The sequence below is a fragment of the Oncorhynchus mykiss genome, unplaced genomic scaffold, assembly GCF_013265735.2.
Source record: "Oncorhynchus mykiss isolate Arlee unplaced genomic scaffold, USDA_OmykA_1.1 un_scaffold_120, whole genome shotgun sequence".
NCBI classification, from domain to species: domain Eukaryota; kingdom Metazoa; phylum Chordata; class Actinopteri; order Salmoniformes; family Salmonidae; genus Oncorhynchus; species Oncorhynchus mykiss.
The window spans coordinates 1,314,113-1,328,451 of NW_023493661.1; the positions used below are offsets into that span (position 1 = coordinate 1,314,113).

Sequence of the window (14,339 nt, forward strand, 5' to 3'; positions counted from 1 at the left end):
CAGTATGTAGAGGATAACCTGGGTGTGTGTGTTCCAGTATGTAGAGGATAACCTGGGTGTGTGTGTTCCAGTATGTAGAGGATAACCTGGGTGTGTGATCCAGAACGTAGAGGATAACCTGGGTGTGTGTGTTCCAGTATGTAGAGGATAACCTGGGTGTGTGTGTTCCAGTATGTAGAAGATAACCTGGGTGTGTGTGTTCCAGTATGTAGAGGATAACCTGGGTGTGTGATCCAGTATGTAGAGGATAACCTGTGTGTGTGTGTTCCAGTATGTAGAGGATAACCTGGGTGTGTGTGTTCCAGTATGTAGAGGATAACCTGTGTGTGTGTGTTCCAGTATGTAGAGGATAACCTGGGTGTGTGTGTTCCAGTATGTAGAGGATAACCTGTGTGTGTGTGTTCCAGTATGTAGAGGATAACCTGGGTGTGTGTGTTCCAGTATGTAGAGGATAACCTGTGTGTGTGTGTTCCAGTATGTAGAGGATAACCTGTGTGTGTGTGTTCCAGTATGTAGAGGATAACCTGTGTGTGTGTGTTCCAGTATGTAGAGGATAACCTGTGTGTGTGTGTTCCAGTATGTAGAGGATAACCTGTGTGTGTGTGTTCCAGTATGTAGAGGATAACCTGTGTGTGTGTGTTCCAGTATGTAGAGGATAACCTGTGTGTGTGTGTTCCAGTATGTAGAGGATAACCTGTGTGTGTGTGTTCCAGAATGTAGAGGATAACCTGGGTGTGTGTGTTCCAGTATGTAGAGGATAACCTGTGTGTGTGATCCAGTATGTAGAGGATAACCTGTGTGTGTGTGTTCCAGTATGTAGAGGATAACCTGTGTGTGTGTGTGTTCCAGTATGTAGAGGATAACCTGTGTGTGTGTGTGTTCCAGTATGTAGAGGATAACCTGTGTGTGTGTGTTCCAGTATGTAGAGGATAACCTGTGTGTGTGTGTTCCAGAATGTAGAGGATAACCTGTGTGTGTGATCCAGTATGTAGAGGATAACCTGTGTGTGTGTGTTCCAGTATGTAGAGGATAACCTGTGTGTGTGTGTTCCAGTATGTAGAGGATAACCTGGGTGTGTGTGATCCAGTATGTAGAGGATAACCTGGGTGTGTGTGATCCAGTATGTAGAGGATAACCTGGGTGTGTGTGATCCAGTATGTAGAGGATAACCTGGGTGTGTGTGATCCAGTATGTAGAGGATAACCTGGGTGTGTGTGATCCAGTATGTAGAGGATAACCTGGGTGTGTGTGATCCAGTATGTAGAGGATAACCTGGGTGTGTGTTCCAGTATGTAGAGGATAACCTGGGTGTGTGTGTGTGTGTTCCAGTATGTAGAGGATAACCTGTGTGTGTGTGTTCCAGTATGTAGAGGATAACCTGTGTGTGTGTGTGTGTGTTCCAGTATGTAGAGGATAACCTGTGTGTGTGTGTGTGTGTTCCAGTATGTAGAGGATAACCTGTGTGTGTGTGTGTGTGTTCCAGTATGTAGAGGATAACCTGTGTGTGTGTGTGTTCCAGTATGTAGAGGATAACCTGTGTGTGTGTGTGTGTGTGTGTTCCAGTATGTAGAGGATAACCTGTGTGTGTGTGTGTGTTCCAGTATGTAGAGGATAACCTGGCGGTCATGTCTATTGGCTTCCTACTCAGCAGTCCTGATGATGCTGTTATCTGGAGAGGACCCAAGAAGAACGGTACCCTGTGTGTGTGTGTGTGTGTGTGTGTGTGTGTGTGTTTAGCTGACACTTGACAGTGTCTGACTTCCTGGATAAATAAAGATTAACATTACAGGCTATTATATATAAAAATACATAAAATCAAGTGTGAATGATGATGATAAGATGTTGACTTTAATTGGTTATTGTCTGTGAGGCTGTGATCTGATTGGCTGTGGTGGTGCTGCACTTCCTGTCAGGGATGATCAAACAGTTCCTGCGAGATGTCGATTGGGGGGAACTGGATTACCTCATCGTGGACACGCCCCCCGGCACCTCTGACGAACACCTGTCTATCGTCCAGTACCTTAGCTCCGCCCGCATCGACGGAGCCGTCATCATCACCACCCCGCAGGTAACTACGGCGACTACGGCTCACTAGAGAGAACAACTAGGTAGCTACAGCATGTTTCTGTTGTTACCACGTGGCTAAGGCACGTCGCTACGGCAACCGGTTTGTTAACCTGTTAACCAGGACTGTCTGGTTAGATGGGTTGCTATGACTGGGTCGTTTAACCAAGACTGTCTGGGTCGTTTAACCAGGACTGACTGTGTCGTTTAACCAAGACTGACTGGGTCGTTTAACCAGGACTGTCTGGGTCGTTTAACCAGGACTGTCTGGGTCGTTTAACCAGGACTGTCTGGGTCGTTTAACCAGGACTGTCTGGGTCGTTTAACCAGGACTGACTGGGTCGTTTAACCAGGACTGTCTGGGTCGTTTAACCAGGACTGTCTGGGTCGTTTAACCAGGACTGTCTTGGTGGTTTAACCAGGACTGTCTTGGTGGTTTAACCAGGACTGTCTGGGTGGTTTAACCAGGACTGTCTGGGTCGTTTAACCAGGACTGTCTGGGTCGTTTAACCAGGACTGTCTGGGTCGTTTAACCAGGACTGTCTGGGTCGTTTAACCAGGACTGTCTTATTAGATCGGTTGCTATGACTGCGGTTGCTATGACAGAATCCGTGTGGAGGCTATATTCGGGGGGTACTGGAGTCAATGTGCAGGGGGAACCGATGTCGAGGTAATTGAGGTAATTATGTAGGTAGAGTTATTAAAGATAATAACTGAGTAGCAGCAGCGTAGAAGAAGGGGGGGGGGGGGGGTGCAAATAGTCTTGGTAGCCATTTGATTAGATGTTCAGGAGTCTTGTGGCTTGGGGGGTAGAAGCTGTTTCTTGGACCTGGACTTGTTGCTCCCATACCGCTTTCCGTGCGGTAGCAGAGAGAACAGTCTATGACTAGAGTGGCTGGAGTCTTTGACAATTTTTAGGGCCTTTCCTCTGACACCGCCTGGTATAGAGGTCCTGGATGGCAGGAAGATTGACCCCGGTGATGTGATGTACTGGGCTGTACGCTCTAACCTCTGTAGTGCCTTGTGGTCGGAGGCCGAGCAGTTGCCATACCAGGCAGTGATGCTCTCGATGGTGCAGATGTTGAAGCTTTCGAGGATCTGAGGACCCATGCCAAATCTTTTCAGTCTCCTGAGGGGGAATAGGTTTTGTTGTGCCCTCTTCACGACTGTCTTGGTGTGCTTGGACCATGTTAGTTTGTTGGTGATGTGGACACCAAGGAACTTGAAGCTCTCAACCTGCTCCACTACAGCCCCGTAGTGTGAGTAGTAGTAGGCTCGTGTCACTGGGCAGCTCGCGGCTGTGCTTCCCTTTTGTAGTCTGTAATGGTTTGCAAGCCACACACAGGGCTGCCGCGACCTGCCCAGTGACACGAGCCTACCAGACGAGCTAAATCACTTCTATGCTCGATTGGAGGAAAGTAACACTGAAACATGCATGAGAGCATCAGCTGTTCCAGATGACTGTGTGATCACGCACTCCGCAGCTGACTGGCAATTGTCTTCACTGACATGTTCAACCTCTCCCCTGAGAGATGGCTCACATAAACACCATTATCCCAGAAACCCTAGACCTGCTCCAATTTGCATACCGCGCCCTAACAGATCCACAGAATATGCAATCTCTATTGCACTCCACACTGCCCTTTCCCACCTGGACAAAAGAAACACCTATATGAGAATGCTATTCATTGACTACAGCTCAGCGTTCAACACCATAGTACCTACAATGCTCATCCCTGACTTAGTCTGTAATACCAACATCTCTCTCCCTCCTCCCCCCCCCCCCCCCCACCTCTCCAGGAGGTATCTCTTCAGGATGTCAGGAAGGAGATTAGGTTCTGTCAGAAGGTCCAGCTGCCCATCATAGGAGTGGTGGAGAACATGAGTGGGTTTGTCTGTCCCAAATGCAAGGTGAGAGTTTTATTTATTTATGTATATGTGGACAATGTGTAATTTTCTCTGATAAAGACAGACACCATTCATTGGCATGATGTGTAACCCTTTCTCTCTCTTTCTCTCTCTCTCCCCTCCTCTCCTCTCTCTCCCCTCCTCTCCTCTCTCTCCCTCGTCTCTCTCCCCCTCGTCTCTCTCCCCCACCTCTCTCTCTCCCCTCCTCCCCTCTCTCTCTCCCCTCTCGTCTCTCTCCCCCATCTCTCTCTCTCCCCTCTCCTCTCTCTCCCTCGTCTCTCTCTCTCCCCTCTCCTCTCTCTCCCTCGTCTCTCTCCCCCATCCCCCCCCCCCCCTCCTCAAGAACACGTCTCAGATCTTCCCACCCACCACGGGAGGAGCAGAGAGGATGTGTGAAGAGATGAACCTTACTCTGCTAGGACGAGTCCCACTGGACCCCAGGATAGGTACTGGACTACAGATAGCTGTGTTAGTACCAGTCCCACTGGACCCCAGGATAGAGACTGGACCCCAGGATAGAGACTGGACCCCAGGATAGAGACTGGACCCCAGGATAGGTACTGGACCCCAGGATAGGTACTGGACCCCAGGATAGGTACTGGACCCCAGGATAGAGACTGGACCCCAGGATAGAGACTGGACCCCAGGATAGAGACTGGACCCCAGGATAGAGACTGGACCCCAGGATAGAGACTGGACCCCAGGATAGGTACTGGACTACAGGTAGTTGTGTTAGTACCAGTCCTACTGGACCACAGGATAGATACTGGACCCCAGGATAGGTACTGGACCCCAGGGTAGGTACTGGACCCCAGGATAGGTACTGGACCCCAGGATAGAGACTGGACCCCAGGGTAGATGCTGGACCCCAGGATAGGTACTGGACTACAGATAGCTGTGTTAGTACCAGTCCTACTGGACCCCAGGATAGAGACTGGACCCCAGGATAGATTCTGGACCCCAGGATAGATTCTGGACCCCAGGATAGGTACTGGACCCCAGGATAGGTACTGGACCCCAGGATAGGTACTGGACCCCAGGATGGGTACTGGACCCCAGGATAGGTACTGGACTACAGGATAGGTACTGGACCCCAGGATGGGTACTGGACCCCAGGATAGGTACTGGACCCCAGGATAGGTACTGGACCCCAGGATAGAGACTGGACCCCAGGATAGAGACTGGACCCCAGGATAGATACTGGACTACAGATAGCTGTGTTAGTACCAGTCCTACTGGACCCCAGGATAGAGACTGGACCCCAGGATAGGTACTGGACCCCAGGGTAGGTACTTTACCCCAGGGTAGGTACTTTACCCCAGGATAGAGACTGGACCCCAGGATAGAGACTGGACCCCAGGATAGAGACTGGACCCCAGGATAGAGACTGGACCCCAGGATAGAGACTGGACCCCAGGATAGAGACTGGACCCCAGCTATGCAGTAAGTCAGGTCTATAGATCCACAGCTATGCAGTAAGTCAGGTCTATAGATCCACAGCTATGCAGTAATTCAGGTCTATAGATCCACAGCTATGCAGTAAGTCAGGTCTATAGATCCACAGCTATGCAGTAAGTCAGGTCTATAGATCCACAGCTAAGCAGTAAGTCAGGTCTATAGATCCACAGCTATGCAGTAAGTCAGGTCTATAGATCCACAGCTATGCAGTAAGTCAGGTCTATAGATCCACAGCCATGCAGTAAGTCAGGTCTATAGATCCACAGCTAACCAGTAAGTCAGGTCTATAGATCCACACCACAGCTATGCAGTAAGTCAGGTCTATAGATCCACAGCTAAGCAGTAAGTCAGGTCTATAGATCCACAGCTATGCAGTAAGTCAGGTCTATAGATCCACAGCTATGCAGTAAGTCAGGTCTATAGATCCACAGCTATGCAGTAAGTCAGGTCTTTAGATCCACAGCTATGCAGTAAGTCAGGTCTATAGATCCACAGCTATGCAGTAAGTCAGGTCTATAGATCCACAGCTATGCAGTAAGTCAGGTCTATAGATCCACAGCTATGCAGTAAGTCAGGTCTATAGGTCCACAACACAGCTATGCAGTAAGTCAGGTCTATAGATTCACACCACAGCTATGCAGTAAGTCAGGTCTATAGATCCACACCACAGCCATGCAGTAAGTCAGGTCTATAGATCCACACCAATGCAGTAAGTCAGGTCTATAGATCCACAGCTATGCAGTAAGTCAGGTCTATAGATCCACAGCTATGCAGTAAGTCAGGTCTATAGATCCACACCACAGCTATGCAGTAAGTCAGGTCTATAGATCCACACCACAGCTATGCAGTAAGTCAGGTCTATAGATCCACACTACAGCTATGCAGTAAGTCAGGTCTATAGATCCACACCACAGCTATGCAGTAAGTCAGGTCTATAGATCCACAGCTATGCAGTAAGTCAGGTCTATAGATCCACAGCTATGCAGTAAGTCAGGTCTATAGATCCACAGCTATGCAGTAAGTCAGGTCTATAGATCCACAGCTATGCAGTAAGTCAGGTCTATAGATCCACACCACAGCTATGCAGTAAGTCAGGTCTATAGATCCACACTACAGCTATGCAGTAAGTCAGGTCTATAGATCCACACCACAGCTATGCAGTAAGTCAGGTCTATAGATCCACACCACAGCTATGCAGTAAGTCAGGTCTATAGATCCACAGCTATGCAGTAAGTCAGGTCTATAGATCCACAGCTATGCAGTAAGTCAGGTCTATAAATCCACACCAATGCAGTAAGTCAGGTCTATAGATCCACACCACAGCCATGCAGTAAGTCAGGTCTATAGATCCACAGCTATGCAGTAAGTCAGGTCTATAGATCCACAGCTATGCAGTAAGTCAGGTCTATAGATCCACAGCTATGCAGTAAGTCAGGTCTATAGATCCACAGCTATGCAGTTAGTCAGGTCTATAGATCCACAGCTATGCAGTAAGTCAGGTCTATAGATCCACAGCTATGCAGTAAGTCAGGTCTATAGATCCACAGCTATGCAGTAAGTCAGGTCTATAGATCCACAGCTATGCAGTAAGTCAGGTCTATAGATCCACACCACAGCTATGCAGTAAGTCAGGTCTATAGATCCACACTACAGCTATGCAGTAAGTCAGGTCTATAGATCCACACCACAGCTATGCAGTAAGTCAGGTCTATAGATCCACACCACAGCTATGCAGTAAGTAAGGTCTATAGATCCACAGCTATGCAGTAAGTCAGGTCTATAGATCCACACCACAGCTATGCAGTAAGTCAGGTCTATAGATCCACACCACAGCTATGCAGTAAGTCAGGTCTATAGATCCACACCACAGCTATTCAGTAAGTCAGGTCTATAGATCCACACCACAGCTATGCAGTAAGTCAGGTCTATAGATCCACAGCTATGCAGTAAGTCAGGTCTATATATCCACAGCTATGCAGTAAGTCAGGTCTATAAATCCACACCAATGCAGTAAGTCAGGTCTATAGATCCACAGCTATGCAGTTAGTCAGGTCTATAGATCCACAGCTATGCAGTAAGTCAGGTCTATAGATCCACAGCTATGCAGTAAGTCAGGTCTATAGATCCACAGCTATGCAGTAAGTCAGGTCTATAGATCCACTCCACAGCTATGCAGTAAGTCAGGTCTATAGATCCACACTACAGCTATGCAGTAAGTCAGGTCTATAGATCCACACCACAGCTATGCAGTAAGTCAGGTCTATAGATCCACACCACAGCTATGCAGTAAGTAAGGTCTATAGATCCACAGCTATGCAGTAAGTCAGGTCTATATATCCACAGCTATGCAGTAAGTCAGGTCTATAAATCCACACCAATGCAGTAAGTCAGGTCTATAGATCCACACCACTGCTATGCAGTAAGTCAGGTCTATAGATCCACAGCTATGCAGTAAGTCAGGTCTATAGATCCACAGCTATGCAGTAAGTCAGGTCTATAAATTCACACCAATGCAGTAAGTCAGGTCTATAGATCCACACCACAGCTATGCTGTAAGTCAGGTCTGTAGATCCACAGCTATGCAGTTAGTCAGGTCTATAGATCCACACCACAGGCATGCAGTAAGTCAGGTCTATAGATCCACACCAATGCAGTAAGTCAGGTCTATAGATCCACAGCTATGCAGTAAGTCAGGTCTATAGATCCACAGCTATGCAGTAAGTCAGGTCTATAGATCCACACCACAGCTATGCAGTAAGTCAGGTCTATAGATCCACACTACAGCTATGCAGTAAGTCAGGTCTATAGATCCACACCACAGCTATGCAGTAAGTCAGGTCTATAGATCCACACCACAGCTATGCAGTAAGTCAGGTCTATAGATCCACACTACAGCTATGCAGTAAGTCAGGTCTATAGATCCACACCACAGCTATGCAGTAAGTCAGGTCTATAGATCCACACCACAGCTATGCAGTAAGTCAGGTCTATAGATCCACACCACAGCTATGCAGTAAGTCAGGTCTATAGATCCACAGCTATGCAGTAAGTCAGGTCTATAGATCCACAGCTATGCAGTAAGTCAGGTCTATAGATCCACAGCTATGCAGTAATTCAGGTCTATAAATCCACACCAATGCAGTAAGTCAGGTCTATAGATCCACACCACACCAATGCAGTAAGTCAGGTCTATAGATCCACAGCTATGCAGTAAGTCACTGTTATCTCTCTCCTTTCTCCCTCCTTCTGTCCTCCTACCTCTCTCTCTCTCTCTCTTTCTCTGTCTCTGTCTCTCTCTCTCTCTCTCTCTCTCTCTCTCTCTCTCTGTCTCTCCTTCTCTCTGTCTCTCTCTCCTTCTCCTTGTCTCTGTCTGTCAGGTAAGAGTTGTGATGAAGGGAAGTCATTCCTGACTGAAGTCCCAGACTCCCCTGCTGCTGCTGCTTACCACTCGATAGTACAGAGTGAGTATACACACACACACAGACAGGGACACAGACAGACAGGGACACAGACAGACAGGGACACAGACAGACAGGGACACAGACAGACAGGGACACACAGACAGACAGGGACACACAGACAGACAGGGACACACAGACAGACAGGGACACACAGACAGACAGGGACACACAGACAGACAGGGACACACAGACAGACAGGGACACACAGACAGACAGGGACACACAGACAGACAGGGACACACAGACAGACAGGGACACACAGACAGACAGGGACACACAGACAGACAGGGACACAGACAGACAGGGACACAGACAGACAGGGACACAGACAGACAGGGACACAGACAGACAGGGACACACAGGGACACAGACACACAGGGACACAGACAGACAGGGACACAGACAGACAGGGACACAGACAGACAGGGACACACAGACAGGGACACAGACAGACAGGGACACAGACACGCAGGGACACAGACAGACAGGGACACAGACAGACAGGGACACAGACAGACAGGGACACAGACAGACAGGGACACAGACAGACAGGGACACAGACAGACAGGGACACAGACAGACAGGGACACAGACAGACAGGGACACAGACAGACAGGGACACAGACAGACAGGGACACAGACACACAGGGACACAGACACACAGGGACACAGACACACAGGGACAGGGACACAGACAGGGACACAGACAGGGACACAGACACAGACAGGGACACACAGGGACACAGACAGGGACACAGACACACAGGGACACAGACACACAGGGACAGGGACACAGACAGGGACACAGACAGGGACACAGACACAGACAGGGACACACTGGGACACAGACAGGGACACAGCACATTTGTTTTCTTGTGTTGTAACGGAGTTAAAGAGGAAGAGATTCTGTACCAGAGGAAGTAGGAACAATTATAACATTGATATCAGGAAATGAAATCTACGTTTAATCGGGGGGGTAAAGTCGGGGGGGTGGCGCGATCCGGCTAAGACTCTTCGAAAAGGTGCTGTCTTGTTTTGTGAGACAGGAGGTCACGAGTTGGTACCAAGTGTGTGTGTGTGTGTGGGGGGGTTCAACCAGGAGGAAGTCGCTCCGGCAGTTTGACGTTAGTGATACATCTAACGCCTTCATATTATCAAACCACATATCTGATATGTCCTCTTTCCTCCCTCCCTCTCCTCCCTCCCTCCTTCCCCCCCTCTCATCCCTCCCTCCTTCCCTTCTCCCTCCCATTCCTCCCTCTCCTCCCTCCCTCCCTCTCCTCCCTCCCTCCCTCCCTCACATTGTATCCAGGTATCCAGGCCTACTGCTTGTCCCATGTGACACGGGAGGAGAGTGCTGGCTAGAAGCCAGTCTGGAGGCCGCCATGTTGCTCTGGATGCCAGGGACGGAACACATGTCGAGGGTCCCTACTGTCTGATGAATGAATAAATCACATGCTCTGGTTTAGGAGCTGATGTAGGATCAGGACCCCCCCCCCCTCCATTCACAATGTGTCTGAGTAGGACACCTGATGTAAGGTCAGGACCCCATATTCACAATGTGTCTCAGAGTAGGACTGCTGATCAGGACCCCCATTCACAATGTGTCTCAGAGTAGGACACCTGATGTAGGATCAAGACCCCCATTCACAATGTGTCTCAGAGTAGGACTGCTGATCAGGACCCCCATTCACAATGTGTCTCAGAGTAGGACACCTGATGTAGGATCAAGACCCCCATTCACAATGTGTCTCAGAGTAGGACTGCTGATCAGGACCCCCATTCACAATGTGTCTCAGAGTAGGACACCTGATGTAAGGTCAGGACCCCTATTCACAATGTGTCTCAGAGTAGGACTGCTGATCAGGACCCCCATTCACAATGTGTCTCAGAGTAGGACTGCTGATCAGGACCCCCATTCACAATGTGTCTCAGAGTAGGACTGCTGATCAGGACCCCCATTCACAATGTGTCTCAGAGTAGGACACCTGATGTAAGGTTAGGACCCCTATTCACAATGTGTCTCAGAGTAGGACTGCTGATCAGGACCCCCATTCACAATGTGTCTCAGAGTAGGACTGCTGATCAGGACCCCCATTCACAATGTGTCTCAGAGTAGGACTGCTGATCAGGACCCCCATTCACAATGTGTCTCAGAGTAGGACTGCTGATCAGGACCCCCATTCACAACGTGTCTCAGAGTAGGACACCTGATGTAAGGTCAGGACCCCTATTCACAATGTGTCTCAGAGTAGGACTGCTGATCAGGACCCCTATTCACAATGTGTCTCAGAGTAGGACTGCTGATCAGGACCCCCATTCACAATGTGTCTCAGAGTAGGACTGCTGATCAGGACCCCCATTCACAATGTGTCTCAGAGTAGGACTGCTGATCAGGACCCCTATTCACAATGTGTCTCAGAGTAGGACTGTTGATCAGGACCCCCATTCACAATGTGTCTCAGAGTAGGACTGCTGATCAGGACCCCTATTCACAATGTGTCTCAGAGTAGGACTGCTGATCAGGACCCCCATTCACAATGTGTCTCAGAGTAGGACTGCTGATCAGGACCCCCATTCACAATGTGTCTCAGAGTAGGACACCTGATGTAAGGTTAGGACCCCTATTCACAATGTGTCTCAGAGTAGGACTGCTGATCAGGACCCCCATTCACAACGTGTCTCAGAGTAGGACACCTGATGTAAGGTTAGGACCCCTATTCACAATGTGTCTTAGAGTAGGACTGCTGATCAGGACCCCCATTCACAATGTGTCTCAGAGTAGGACACCTGATGTAAAGTCAGGACCCCTATTCACAATGTGTCTCAGAGTAGGACTGCTGATCAGGACCCCCATTCACAATGTGTCTCAGAGTAGGACTGCTGATCAGGACCCCCATTCACAATGTGTCTCAGAGTAGGACACCTGATGTAAGGTCAGGACCCCTATTCACAATGTGTCTCAGAGTAGGACTGCTGATCAAGACCCCCATTCACAATGTGTCTCAGAGTAGGACTGCTGATCAGGACCCCTATTCACAATGTGTCTCAGAGTAGGACACCTGATGTAAAGTCAGGACCCCATATTCACAATGTGTCTGAGTAGGACACCTGATGTAAAGTCAGGACCCCATATTCACAATGTGTCTGAGTAGGACTGCTGATCAGGACCCCCGTTCACAATGTGTACTGTTACTGAGAGTGTGAATATGGGACCTGATCCTAGATCCAGTTCTGTTACTCCGAGACTGTTTGTGAATATGGGACCTGATCCTAGATCCAGTTCTGTTACTCTGAGACTGTTTGTGAATATGGGACCTGATCCAGTTCAGTTACTCTGAGACTGTTTGTGAATATGGGACCTGATCCTAGATCCAGTTCTGTTACTCTGAGACTGTTTGTGAATATGGGACCTGATCCTAGATCCAGTTCTGTTACTCTGAGACTGTTTGTGAATATGGGACCTGATCCTAGATCCAGTTCTGTTACTCTGAGACTGTTTGTGAATATGGGACCTGATCCTAGATCCAGTTCTGTTCCTCTGAGACTGTTTGTCAATATGGGACCTGATCCTAGATCCAGTTCTGTTACTCTGAGACTTATTTGTGAATATGGGACCTGATCCTAGATCCAGTTCTGTTACTCTCAGACTGTTTGTCAATATGTGTACAGCTCTTTAGTATCACAACTCTTGACTTAATTTTTTAATTGATAGTTCACCTGAAATGATATTTTGATTTCCTTACCCTGTTTACCTGGACACTGTCTCCAAATATTAAATGTTGTTGTTGTCCAAAACCTTGCAAGTCAATGTCCTCCCTCATGTCCTGGGTGAACTATCCCGTCAACCTTTTACACTGCTGGGGATTGGTTTTTATAGACGGGGCTAAACTGGAAGGTTTCTTACAGAAGAAATATGGGATGCATAAACATAGTATAATTATTTTTTAAAGAACAGTTTGGAGATTATGGGAACAGTAACCACTGCTTATTGTGATCGGGAACAACCCAGGGTATGACACCGTGTCATCTAGTCAATACAACCCAGGGTATGACACCGTGTCATCTAGTCAATACAACCCAGGGTATGACACCGTGTCATCTAGTCAATACAACCCAGGGTATGACACCGTGTCATCTAGTCAATACAACCCAGGGTATGACACCGTGTCATCTAGTCTATACAACAAACCACTGCTTATTGTGATCGGAACAACCCAGGGTATGACACTGTGTCATCTAGTCAATACAACCCAGGGTATGACACCGTGTCATCTAGTCAATACAACCCAGGGTATGACACCGTGTCATCTAGTCAATACAACCCAGGGTATGACACCGTGTCATCTAGTCAATACAACCCAGGGTATGACACCGTGTCATCTAGTCAATACAACCCAGGGTATGACACCGTGTCATCTAGTCAATACAACCCAGGGTATGACACCGTGTCATCTAGTCTATACAACAAACCACTGCTTATTGTGATCGGGAACAACCCAGGGTATGACACCGTGTCATCTAGTCAATACAACCCAGGGTATGACACCGTGTCATCTAGTCAATACAACCCAGGGTATGACACCGTGTCATCTAGTCAATACAACCCAGGGTATGACACCGTGTCATCTAGTCAATACAACCCAGGGTATGACACCGTGTCATCTAGTCTATACAACAAACCACTGCTTATTGTGATCGGAACAACCCAGGGTATGACACCGTGTCATCTAGTCAATACAACCCAGGGTATGACACCGTGTCATCTAGTCAATACAACCCAGGGTATGACACCGTGTCATCTAGTCAATACAACCCAGGGTATGACTCCGTGTCATCTAGTCAATACAACCCAGGGTATGACACCGTGTCATCTAGTCAATACAACCCAGGGTATGACACCGTGTCATCTAGTCAATACAACCCAGGGTATGACACCGTGTCATCTAGTCTATACAACAAACCACTGCTTATTGTGATCGGAACAACCCAGGGTATGACTCCGTGTCATCTAGTCAATACAACCCAGGGTATGACACCGTGTCATCTAGTCAATACAACAAACCACTGCTTATTGTGATCGGAACAACCCAGGGTATGACTCCGTGTCATCTAGTCAATACAACCCAGGGTATGACACCGTGTCATCTAGTCTATACAACAAACCACTGCTTATTGTGATCGGGAACAACCCAGGGTATGACACCGTGTCATCTAGTCAATACAACCCAGGGTATGACACCGTGTCATCTAGTCAATACAACAAACCACTGCTTATTGTGATCGGGAACAACCCAGGGTATGACACCGTGTCATCTAGTCAATACAACCCAGGGTATGACACCGTGTCATCTAGTCAATACAACAAACCACTGCTTATTGTGATCGGAACAACCCAGGGTATGACACCGTGTCATCTAGTCAATACAACCCAGGGTATGACACCGT

At 48.2% G+C, this 14,339-nt stretch overlaps 1 protein-coding gene across 2 annotated transcripts in view; it reads left to right on the top strand.

Moving 5' to 3' along the window:
- Positions 1–10,380, top strand: part of LOC110515829 (cytosolic Fe-S cluster assembly factor nubp1) — an 18,027-nt gene extending 7,647 nt beyond the window's left edge. For both annotated transcript variants that reach the window (XM_036972145.1, XM_036972146.1), the window contains exons 6-11: positions 1,602–1,692; positions 1,914–2,068; positions 3,865–3,975; positions 4,316–4,418; positions 8,808–8,891; positions 10,204–10,380. In XM_036972145.1, the coding sequence (XP_036828040.1) occupies positions 1,602–1,692; positions 1,914–2,068; positions 3,865–3,975; positions 4,316–4,418; positions 8,808–8,891; positions 10,204–10,256 (597 nt within the window). In that variant the 3' untranslated portion in view covers positions 10,257–10,380. The remainder of the gene's footprint in view (positions 1–1,601; positions 1,693–1,913; positions 2,069–3,864; positions 3,976–4,315; positions 4,419–8,807; positions 8,892–10,203) is intronic.
- The last annotated feature ends 3,959 nt before the right edge of the window (positions 10,381–14,339 follow it).